The sequence below is a fragment of the Cheilinus undulatus genome, linkage group 1 (assembly GCF_018320785.1).
Source record: "Cheilinus undulatus linkage group 1, ASM1832078v1, whole genome shotgun sequence".
Lineage (NCBI taxonomy): Eukaryota > Metazoa > Chordata > Actinopteri > Labriformes > Labridae > Cheilinus > Cheilinus undulatus.
In genome coordinates this window covers 22,879,553-22,892,296 of record NC_054865.1, presented here as the reverse complement: position 1 = coordinate 22,892,296, position 12,744 = coordinate 22,879,553, and the positions used below count along the sequence as shown (strand labels likewise).

General features: G+C 38.8%; 1 protein-coding gene across 1 annotated transcript in view; it reads right to left on the bottom strand.

Annotated features, from left to right (window-relative positions):
- Nucleotides 1-8,673, bottom strand: part of abcc12 (ATP-binding cassette, sub-family C (CFTR/MRP), member 12) — a 46,435-nt gene extending 37,762 nt beyond the window's left edge. Inside the window, exons 1-5 of the mRNA XM_041789549.1 lie at nt 8,600-8,673; nt 1,905-1,964; nt 1,569-1,726; nt 1,288-1,434; nt 907-1,054 (exon numbers count right to left, since the gene is read on the bottom strand). Of these exons, the coding sequence (XP_041645483.1) occupies nt 907-1,054; nt 1,288-1,434; nt 1,569-1,726; nt 1,905-1,958 (507 nt within the window). The 5' untranslated portion in view covers nt 1,959-1,964; nt 8,600-8,673. The remainder of the gene's footprint in view (nt 1-906; nt 1,055-1,287; nt 1,435-1,568; nt 1,727-1,904; nt 1,965-8,599) is intronic.
- Nucleotides 8,674-12,744: the final 4,071 nt, after the last annotated feature.

Here is a 12,744-nt window from a genome sequence, read left to right as displayed (position 1 = left end):
TGGGAGGGTTGCAAAGAGAATGCCACTGTTAAAGAAAACTCAGATGAAATCTAAACCATGGAGTCTCCCACATGTCTTATGGTGTGAGACATGTGGGAGACTCCATGGTCAAGTGGAAGAAAGTTCTTTGGTCTGGTGAGACCAAAATGGTGCTTTTTGGTCATCAGAGAAGACACTATGCTTGGTAGACACTAAACACTGCAAATTGCCACGAACACACTATCCACACCATGAAGCATGGTGGTAGCAGCATCATGCTGTGGGAATGCTTCTCGACAGCCAGCCCTGGATAGCTTGTATAAACATAAGAAAAATCCTGGAAGACAATCTTATTCGGTCTGCAAGTGATCTATGGCTTGGAAAAGATTTAATTTCCAACCCGAAGCATACAGAGAAGGCTTCACAGAAATGGTTTAAAGACAACAAGGTAAATTTTCTGGAATGGCTGAGTCAAAGCCCAGACTTCAATCCAACAGAGAATCTGAGGCTGGTCTTGAAAAGGGTTGTTCACATAGGATCCCTGTGAAACCTGACAGAGGTGGAGCAGTTTTGCAAAGAAGAATGAAGTAAAATTGCCGTGTCCAGATGTGCTGGCCTGTTTGAGACCTATCCACACAGACTCTATAGTCAAAGGTGACTCTACTAAATACTGATTTGAAAGGAGTAAATATTTATGCAGTCATTTATTTTACATTATATATTTTTATTTAATTGACATATCTTCGTATAAATCTGTTTCCACTTTGGCACTAAAGAGGGGTTGTGTTGTCAAAATAGCTCAATCATATTGACCATGATTTATTTATACATCATGCAAACATACCTTCTAAGTATTGGTACTTTGAATGGCATACAGAACTACAGGAAGTAAAAGTGGTATAGCTCATGAAAAGCAGATACACTTACCGGGCCAATAAATGCTGCTATCATGGCAAAGATACCAATAAGGACAGACAGAATCAGCCTGGTTCTCTGAAAACGAAAAATCACTCGAACCAAAGAGGCCTTCTCCTCCCCGACTTTCGCCACTTCTTCATCCCAGAGTCTCCGCAGCCTGAACGAGAAACAAACTACTGTCAACGCTGCTAGCCTTGTTCAGTTATTAATGAAGTTTAACAGTTAAACAATCGCAAAGGCAAAATGACACGTTCTTCAATCTTTTGTTATCAGGATATAAACTTATTCAACCATTATAGATTACATCAGTGGATAAATGATGGTGTTATTTTTGTCTGGAACAGCTGCAGAATGAATTGGTGGCCAACATTTTCAGGAAAATGGTCTGACCTTTCTCCGCTGGTGTTGGATGAATCAAATGGGGACAGGTTGAGAGAGTTCATGTCCAGCCGGTTCCTGAACAAGGCCCACATCATGGGGGTCATCCAAACAAAGGTGCAGAAGGAGAGGAAACCTGCATTGTCTATAGGGTGGGGACTAGAAAAAGAAACATGACCCAATATAAACTCTGCAGAGGGAAAAATATGTCCAACAGTCACAGGCAGCTGAATTAAACTTTTTTTATGTCTGTTAAGTCTTAAATCAGAGTGAATAAGTCATAAATCACTGACTTTGGTGAGGACCAGCGGAAAGGTTTGAGGGTTTGAAGGCTCTGGTGGTATTTTCCAAACAGGGTAGGGTGCTGGGTAGGTGCTTTGCCATTCTCCATATCACAGTTTTCTGGTTTGGAGGCCAAAGATTCAGTTTTCTGACGGTAACCATTTTCTACCTTAAAAGTGAAAATTAAAAAAAGCTGAATCAGAGGCAGGGAGTTTGAAATAGAGAAAATACAGTGGATCAAATACTTTCAGAATAAAAACACAGGATGTTGGAGAAACAAAAGGAGAGGAAAAGAGCTTGGGCAGTAAAGCAACAAGATGCGGATGTTGCTGTTTGACTTTACTCACAATAGAGATTCCTTGAGCCCTTCTGTCCTTCTCCAAAGAATAATCTGTCTTCATTTTTTCCTGAAATTACAAAAGAAAAGCTTTTTTTACTGCATGCCTAAAACAAGGGTTTAAGGATTCTATTTTGTTGATTCCTTTGTTTTTCTCAGGTAGTTGAGATGTATTACACTATTCAAATAACATTATAATTATGTTTCTTTTGTACTTTGCATGATGCTGAAATCCTACTTTTTTGATATAGTGCACTCTGCCTGTAAGGCTTCTGATTAAGACTAGTGGAGTGGCATAGCTTTTGACAATCAAAGGATTTATCCAGGTATTTGTTGGGGTTCAGTCTTTGACAGTGGGACGTGAAGGTGGTGGTCAGATCTCAGTTAGTGGAAAAGCAGGATGGAGACTGGATTTATTATATTCGTGGAAAATCATAACCTTACAAAGCACATGAACAACCAGCGTTATGTGCGGAAAATGAAGCAATAGCTACAGGTGAGTTTAGTTGTACTGCAAGCCAATAGATGAAGCTCAGCGTTTTTTCATGCAAGACACGGTAGTCATACACTCAGCTATGATCAGCTGATACCAGTTATTGCCTCCCAGTTCCTTCAGCCAATCACAGCTAGTGATGTATTCAAATATGAAGAATTTCTCACTAATCCCTGCCTGCATTAATGCTGATGCACCATGCTGCTGCTGTACCTTGCAAAGTTTAACCTCCTCCAGCCTCCTTTATAGCATAAAGCTGGTTGCACCCTCACTCTCAGATTCATGCTACTATGAAGTATTACTTTTGAACTAATTTTATTGTGTTCAGTGCACATTGTCATAAATGTACCTACCTGGGTTTCAGGATTATAAACATTTGAATTATATGTGCACTAGTCTGCATTTTCTCCCTCGCCTTAACACATATAAATATATACATCCGTGCATTTTAGCATTGAATAACAGAGGCAGTTCTCTGGTTTTGCAGCATTTCCCTCATAGATTATATCTGGGTGGCCTGCCTTGTATATCTGCTGAGCCTTTGAGCATTTTTTATACACATAATATCACTTTTTCGTGATTGATATATTACCATAAAATGTAGTGTATCTAGTGTAGAATATTTTTTCCCATCTAAAAAGTAGGCTGTGGCTTATATACTGGAGTGACTTGACCATGTGTTCCATGATAACAGGGCTTTTAATTCCCAATTTTCATCTGACTTCAGGTGACTGCCATGCCAATGGTCTGGGTCTCTGAGTAAGATAGAAGTTATTAGACGTGAGTTTTTGCAGAAGAAAATGGGAAGTTAGTCTTACTGTTACTGTTGAGTGCTTGTTTGACTGAAAACACAGTCAGACCGGAAACACACTGACAGGCGGAGGAGGGCAGAGTGACTCACAGGCTGCGAGCCCGTCCTTCCTGAATGAAGCGGAACTCATCATGCAGGAGAATGGTTTAAACCATTAAATACTCTGGCCTTAAGACTAACCACCAAATCCGTCATGACAAATCTGGACCCAAACTTCTCAAAACTTTCAACAGGTCAGTTTATCTAATGAAAGAATAGTGAAGTCTGGACCTCCGATGGTGCAAACCATGACAAAATAGAGAAATGGAAGAAAACAAAATCTGGTGTACAGGCCCTTCATGGACTTTTTGATTTTCTATTTTTTCAAACCATGTACATCTTCACCACTGAAAACAGCTCTGCTACCCACTTTTGGGTCCTGAACCACCAGTTGAGATCCACTGGTTTCAAACTTTTGTCCACTTGGGATCAGACTGAGGCTTATACACCAGGTTGGCTTTTATTCCAGACTTTGAACAGCAGAACTGTCAGTGTTCATCTCCCACAGTGTTAAATGTAACAATTTCCCTAAGTCCCACAGGTTCTGAGTTGAATTCACACTTTTGAAAGTGTTGATAGTTAAACTCTCTTATAGTGTTAATTCCTAACACTCACAGTGTTATTTATTTACACTTTATAGTGTATTTTCAACACATTAAAGTGTTATGTCCATTCATTTTCAGTGCTGAGTTGAAGTCAAAGCAGGGGTATTAGTATTCATACTTGGGCCTGTCAACAGAATGGGCTGGGCTCCTGAGAAATCCAGAGAATGGGTCCTAGTTGTGATTAATTGATGATGTCGCTACATGTGTGTTGGATCAGTCACATTGGTGCTAACATCCAGGCTACCAGTTTAACACCTCATTATGAACCTGAAAGTGTATCAAGCTTTAATTCGGTTCTGATGTTGGAATTATTTATTCTTACTACTTTTTAACCCCTTTTCACCCTTTTTTCCCCACAAATTTTGTGCCTCTTCTTTTTGAGTCTTTTAATCAATTTTTGTTGCTTTTGTTGCCATCTTTTACCCCCTTCCATTTTTGCTGCTTCCTTCCTTCTGAGTGACACTTTATTGACCCTCCTAAAAAATTTTTGATACTTTTTGCATTTTACATTTTTGCCACTTTTGATATATTTTTGCAACTTTTAACATTAATTTAATTATTCTCCATCAAACTGTCCCTCCCCCTAACCTGACATGTCAGATGGATTTGTTTCACACATCCATCTGGCAAACCTTCAATACTAAGTGTTTGGGAAAGGGCAGAGGATTTGAAAAAAAACTTGGAGTGTAATTGGATGAACGTTCTGTCTCTCACATCTTTGCAAGGTTAGCAAAGTCATGGGTTCTCTGATATGCATGGGGAAAAAAAAGCCTTCTGCTAAATTAGGAGGCATTTATCCATATGAGCCACCTTAATATCGTCACTTTAGATCAGGCCTAACTGCATGTGGGAAGACTATAACGCAATGGACAATGTCACTCATGGTGCAGATGTGTGCATCAAAAACAACAATAATCCACCAAAAACATGAGCAAATGAATCCCAGCAGTTCTAAATGTACAACAGGCAACATATAAATACACATGAATACATCTAACAACACCTAAAACACATCTAAACACACAATGCTCTGCAACCCAGATTTGAAGTGGCAGTGTAAAGTGTTTGGATCAACTGACTCTCTACAGAGTTACACTAACACTGAATGCATTAACACTGTCAACTAACTCCAACACTGAAGACCATTTCACTCAGAATGAAGTTGAATTAACACTTAGGGGCTTAAAATCAACTCTGAAATGTTTAACACTGAGATTTCAACACTCCAGGTTTTGCTGTGTATGACTTGAATATGCTGAAGCTCCCTCTAAGTGTCTTTACAAGAGTCACCCTAGCCTCTGAATGATTAACTCAGCCACATGTGATGAGTAACAAGAAAGTGTTGTTCAATCCTAAAGACCACACCAATAAAGATAACAATTTAAAATGTTTGTATCGTTGATATATATGGAAGAGTTTTAAATGCGCAGTGAGGGTTGGATGATGAAGCAGCAGGAGAGATGGGGGAGGGTAACCTTGCAAAGCAGATGGATACACCCATTTCCTTGTTTATCACCGGCGAATCCATCTTGTAAAGCTCCCATCAGAACCGTGACAGGAAAAGTGACAGGACCAATCAGCAACAAGGGGCAGTACTTTCAGGTGCGGCGGAGTCGTGATGTAAGCAAACAGCAACAAGAGGCCTGTGCAATTATGGTGGAAGACATTAGCGTGGATGCTGCTAAAGCACCAGTTTTATCAGAACTTGAAAACTTTTCTTTGTTAAAAGAAGAACAAAGAACAGCAGTGAGTTGTTTTCTTTTCAAAAACCACGAAAGTCGAGTGCTTACATGTCTATAGTCGCCATGTTTCACGTTATTCCTCAGTAGCTGCACACACGCAGCTCGATAGCTGCTACATCATGTGTTTTGTTGCTCTGATTGGCCCGTAGAGATGTGAAAGACAGAACGTTCACCCAATCACACTCTGAGTTTTTTTCAAAGCCTCTGCCTTTTCTCAGACGTTTCCTATTGAAGCTTTCCCAGATGGATGTGTGAAACAAATCCATCTGGCATGTCAGGTTATGACTTTGCTACATACTGTGTGTTCCACTTCAGATGACAAGTCGTGGTAATTATGACAAATGTGCAAAATTAAAATCAACCCAAAATCTTGACATTTACACTGAAAATTAAAGGAAATCTTCTAAAAAATGTTACACTGAGAGAGTAAATTTCTTACACTAAAAATAAGTGTTGAGCAACAGTAACACTGTTAAGTGTTAGGAAGAGTCAATCTTTAACTCTGGAAAGAGTCAATAATGACACTTTATTAGTGTTACGATACCAACTCTCTAAGAAGACTTGAATCAAGACTGTGGTGTGGACCCTTATATACACTTTATTGTGTTCGTATTAACTCTGACAGTGTTATTTTGAGTATGTGTAGCTACCAGATGCTGCAGAAAATATCTGAACATGAAATACATAAAAAAGGGATGTTTAAACACAAATACGCAGATTGTTTTGTGCTGAACTTAGTTAATTTTACTCAGTAACACAAGTAAGCTTGCATATGTCTTTGTGCTCTTAATTAACCCACATCCCAAATGAAGTGAAGTCTGTTTGGTTTACCACTTAAGTAAAAAAAAAAAGTTCGCTTTTTTTAAACCCAAAAGTATGGCGTTAAAGCTGCAATTAAAACGTGAAGAGGTGGATTGTTGTTTTTGTTGATAAATACATTTACACCATGAGTGAAGTTATCCACTGACTTAGAGTTTATGCATGTGACTTTAGGTGATCCATAAGGATGCATAGTGCGTATTCCTCATCAGTGTGAGTTGCCTTGCTATGAGGTTGACTCTCTGCTTTGTTACTGTCAGAGGTGATCCTCCTTGCCACAGATTTTAAAGAGTTACTGCTGCTCTGTCATACTGTAAAATATTTAACAAGTTTAACTACAGTATATACAGGGTGGACCAACACAGACACTTTGGTAACACTTTATTGAAAGAGGTAATTATAAGACTGACATGACACTGCCATTCACATGAAGGAGGTTTTATGAACGTCTATGAATGCTGTCTGTAAGTGTCATTTAGTCAAAGTCACCTGTAATACAAAGTTTGATCCCTTTTGCTTCTTTGTACAGTAATGTAACGCTGTAGCCAGCTGTCTTAGCGTAGCTTAAAGACTGGAAACAATAGGGGAGAGTCGGGATGGAGCCAGTATTTACTGATGTGGCTCTCCAGGAAAGGAAAAAAAGCTGCAGGGCAACCAGACAGAGAGAAATACACTGACTCTCATGATTTGCAATGTCCAGTCATGTAGTGGAGTGCGTAGAAGTGATCTTAATTTACTGCATTACAGGTGACATAAGTGGCCAAATGGCTCCTCATGACAACATTCGTCAGTGTTCATAAAGCCTCCTTCATATGAATGGCAAGTCCCATGGTTATGACAGACATGTCAGTCCTATGCATACCCCTTCAAATAGAGTGTTACCAACTATTTCAAAGTGTTATACATTTAACTCTGTGAGTTCTTTTTAACACTCAGCTTTGCTAGAGATGTGAGGTCACTGCACAAATCCAACTTGATTTATGTTGAGTGAACAGATTATTAAGCATTGAGTGCACTTTTAAAAACTTAACGAGTTTCTTACATTATGTAAGGTACATACCAAGTGAACATATAGAATTAAGTTGAACCAACATTTTTTCAGTTCAAAACTTAAATATTTGGCACAGTTTTTGCAACTTAACATTTTAGCTATGGGCATGGTAAATGAACTAAATTAAATAAATAAAATAAGTGGAGCCTTAATATTTGTTTTCACAGTGTGACTTGAGATCTATTCTCTATTGTACAATTCCTCAGCAGCTACCTAAAGTAAACTTTGAATTAAATATTTCTAAATTACTAGAGTAGATTTATAGACATGTAATTTTACTTTTACTTCATTGAATTTTAACCAGAGTAACTGTACTTTTACTTAGTAAGAAAACATTATTCGTATAGCACATTTAAAACAGTTTTCAGCTGACCAAAGTGTTTCACATCATATATAATTTTAAAAAAGCCAAATAATTCAGGAGATCTATATAACATGGTATAGAATACACTTTCACAGAAAGGAAAATCAAGCACAAATTGGAGAAGTGTGGAACTTTTGATGTGTACTTTTTCCACTTCTGCTTGTACTGTGATTATGAGTTAAAACTACAACACATGTAAAATCCCACTGTTGTTATTTCATAGTATACTATTGGCATTTTTCATGAATAAGGATGTAAGAGTTTTAATGCAATGTGACAAGGCATCGAAAGTATTATCTATATACTTTATTTATTAGACTAACATGCCACTACTGTACTTTGCGATAGTGTAATCTATCTGACAACACAGCTTTACAAAACTAACACAAAAGCAAAGACAATAGAACCAACAGGGATCTGCAAATTCAGGCTGACAAAGCTCTCTCTCCGTACAGGTGTTCTCCCTTTTTGTCTGAAGTCATTTTTAAAAAACTTTGCATCTTGATCGGCTGTGACTTCTGCTGTTAAAAGGTCATGGAAATGTAATCAAGCATATAAAACAAATGTGAGTTAAAAAACCCACAAAGATAGGGAGGAAAAAAAAACCAGCAAAACCATGTATTAAATCTGTTATATAAGACATCTTACATATTGAGTGAATAACTAAACCACAGTAAAGCACAGGAAAGAGATCTACAGGAATCTTTCAAATAAAACAATTAAGACAGCTTAAATTCATCTGAGTGAAGCTTTGCTGTAAAGTGACAGAAACAAACCATACCTCTGTGTGGAGGACCGCAGGACTCCTGGCAGCCGCTCAGTTCTGAACATAAGGCTGAGTCTGCTGCAGGTTTTTATGCTGGGTTACATAACTTTACTGTTATACTGATCAAAGGTTGGCCTGTTCAGAGGTAATTGTCCCTCCTCACTCCTCAGAAAACAATGTGATGAAACTGATGGATATTTTAACTCACTGACATCAGTTTGGATCATAACTGTAAGGGTGTGACATCGAATCATCATTACAATGAAACTCAAAGTTGCGTTATTTAGGGAAGATTATAGTCACTGTTCAAACTCTGGAACTTACAGAAACTGTCTATTATTGTTTGTGTTATAAAAGAAATGATTCATGAGATGGGTAGTGAGATGGTCTTTCTTAAATAAAGCTCCTCAGAGAAACCTTTGTTTTGAGCAGTATATCTTATTTCCCTGATGATTTTGTTCTTTTTTTTTCACATTTTTACCAAAGTTGTCATCCTGCTCCTCTGACTATGGCTATGTTTATTCAGGGGTTGACACAGACAACCAAAGTTTAACTCCATTAGCCGTTAATCTGTCAACAAAGATATGAACCTCAGTAGCAGTTCATCAGTTAACTGAGTTAATAATTTGATGAGGCTAACTTTTTGTTAACCAGTATTCCAGAGTCAAGATTCACTTTATGGTTCCACAAAGTGACCAATTTGTCCTGGGATTTTTACCAATACTGCTGCCATAAAAAGGAAACATCCAATATCTTTACAGGTTAACACTATCAATGAATAATAATAGAAATATTTTAAAATTAACTCATGCCATAGGTGCCAATTACACCATCAGAGATGCAGGCTTTTGAACTGAGCCAGCATAACAAGCTGGATGGTCCCTCTCGCCTTAAGTCCACAGGACATGGTGTCTGTGGTTTCCAAAAGGAATTTCAAATTGTGATTCATCTGACCACTGAACAGTTTCCCATTCACCTCACTCCATATTAAATGATCTTTGTCCCAGAGAAGACATTGCCATTTGCGGATCTTGTTCACATATGGCTTCTTCTCTGCATGATACGGCTTTAACTTGCATTATTGGATTGCACGGCAAACTGTGCTGACAGACGACTTCTGGGAGTGTCCCTGAGCCCCTCGCAGTGATTTCCAGTACAGAATCATGCCTGTATTTAATGCTAAGGGCCTGAAGTAGTGGTGGGAGTATTGATACTACAGTATCGAGATATTGATATTTACAAAGTACTGTTCTGTATTGATCTTTTTAAAAAAGTATTGATACCCAACTTTAAAATGCATCTTGCTACTGCTTCTGCTCCAAGTGCTTCCTTGTGCATCTCCCCAAGATTGTGTGGCATCTTCTGCTTGACTGTGTCATGTGACTTTGGAGACCAATCGGACAGGTACCATGTGACTTTGGGGACCAGTCATACATGAGTAACAGATCTCAGCAGCTCCACGCATATGAACCCAGCTGTTCCATCAATTTGGCCCACAAGTAAACTTCAAAATTGTAAGAATACACAAAAAGTACCGCGAGGCCACATGCCAGTACCTCAAAATGTATGAAGACCAAATCCTACAAACATAAAAAGATGAATATTTCTATGAAAATATTTGATCACTTGTTTTTCTTAAATTCTTGCTTGAAACTAGTTGCTGTAGTTGAACAATCGATCTCTCCTATGTACGTACATTTTTTAATGAAAAGTAATTGGGTATTTTTACGTGTAAGTTTGTGCTATAATTATTTATTTGTATATATTTGTTTACTTTTTACCTGCTTGCATGATTTTTGAATGACCTGGATATGTCTGTATTTGCCTAAAATGTTTTCCTTTCAAAAGTGCAATAGTCCAATATTTTACTATTTCTTCAAAAGTATCGTAATCGGTATCAGTATAGGAAAATTACATCAAAAAGTATCAGTATTGCATTGAATTTTAAAAATTTGGTATCAGCCATCCCTAGTCTGAAGATCATGAGCATCCAGTATTGATCTCTGGCCTTGTCCCTTGCTCACATAAGATTTCTCCAGATTCTCTGAGTCTTTTAATGATATTATAGACTGTAGATGGTGGGATATGAAATGTCTAATGAGTTGCAAAATTCTCCTCCAGCTGTTTCTTATTAGTACTACTTACTTTTTCAGTCTTTGTTGCCCCATCCCTACTTTTCTGGAATCAGGGTTATAGCTACTTAGTTTTCTAAAGAACACGTTGTGGTATGCTCTATGCTCAAGTTGTCTTTGACCACTTACCATGTAAGAGCAATTTGACGGGTTGATATAATTTGGGCTGGTTTTCCTTAAGTTAGGCAGGTTTTTAACTGCATCTTAACAGACTGGTTTACATTCTTAATTGTTTTGTTTAGTTAAGTAAACTGACAGTTATGACAGTAAGTGAGTTCTCCTTGATGTCAGTGAACGCATCAAACTTACTGCAGCGCTTTTGAAGCAGTCACTCTGAGTATCCTGTAGAGTTCAGTGGAGGGATCCATGATGTAATTGGGAGACAGCGCACGCGAGAGAGAGACAGTTGCGTGCACATTGGCCCGTGTGTGTTTTTATGTGTGTGCATGTGTGTCTGCAAGAGAGTTAAACTCTCGGAGACTGATAAAAATGGGAAATTTGGTTGTTTTTGGCGTTGGCTACGCCCCACAGTAGCCTGTACTGAGTTAGTGAAAGCTTATACAAAGCTGGAAAACGTCCTGTTGTTAGCAACAGTGGGAGTCCTGATAAAGTAAATAAAAAGTTGAACGCTTCAGTATAGCTAGCAAAACATTCTGATGAGGAGTTATGAATTAGCCTCATGTTACTGTCTTGCACACCCAGCTGCCACATACTCTGATGTAGACAGCTGTTACGATCAGACGTTTCTGTGCTCTTAATCGGTGTGTTAGAGGAGCAACCCCCAGCATCTAAAGGTAAGATGACACAGTCATGTCTGTCACCTGTAAATTATAATAATTGTGATAAGTCTATTTATCATTCTGAAAGTGGAGTGTGTGTATAACCCAAGCGACAACCTCCAGTCCTAAAAAATGAAGCCAATGCGGAAGTGAAAAATTGCTATACCGTGAGTGTCCACTTGAGGCTGGCTGCAGGAAAATTGGAAGTTCCGTCTGCACACCTGTTAAAAAGCTGGTTTTGACACACAAAATAAACTGGTTTACAGCCTGGTTCAAAACACCAAATGTGTCTCATTAGCTAGTGTCTTATTGTGCTCCCACTGTATGGGGGTGAATTTTTTTTTGTACCACGATTGTCTGGATTATATTTAGAATAAACCTCACTTCACGGTGATTGGTGCATCTCATTTGATTGACAGATAGCTCGGCAGGCAGAGGCTCTGTTCCTGTCAACCAGAATGCTAGCTAGCAAACTGACAGGAAGTCACGCTTAGTGGGCGGGCTGTTAGGTTGATCCAAAGTCCGGTTGAGACTGCGATTCAATATGGAAGCCTCCACAGATTGGCTTCAAAAGCCATTTTACTCCGCCTATTGTAAGCAGACGACTGACGTCAAATGGGGTTTGTCCAATTCTTTCTACAGTCTATGGTATAACCCTAACCAGTTGCTGTGCTGATGATATGAAATAAACAGATTAATTCTGTTATGTTGTTGGGCTTCATAAGATCTGCCGTTTTTTGAGGAGTAGAGAGGTGGTGGTCATGCACCTGGAATCAGTATGTTGTGATGGTTGTTGTTGCTTGTCACTATAGGAGTTATTTTCGGTGTAATTAAGCTGTCAGCGGACTTTTATGGAGTTTTGTACGTTCGTAATAAGAAAAAGCACTAAATATTGATTAATTGGTGTATTTTTGTGCATTCTGGCGGTTTTTGGACAAGTTTTGGGCTGGAAACTATCAGCTGTATCTGGCAACACTGGTAATGGTGAGATCCCCTAGCCAGGGAAAAATGCAAAGAGGCACAAAATCCCACAGCGCTACTGCCTCAGAGTGATCTTTTGAGGTGGAGGATTTCTCCCCTTCAGAGTCCCCTGAAGCAGGCAGTAGTTTTGTGGTGGACTGTGGTGGTCCTGAGCACTACCTGTTTGAGCTGTTGACTCCAGCACCAGCACTACTGGAAGCAGGAGCTCTCAGAGCTGATATGGTGCAGGTGCGGGAGAAGATGAAGGCGTCTCTAGTAACGTAACGTT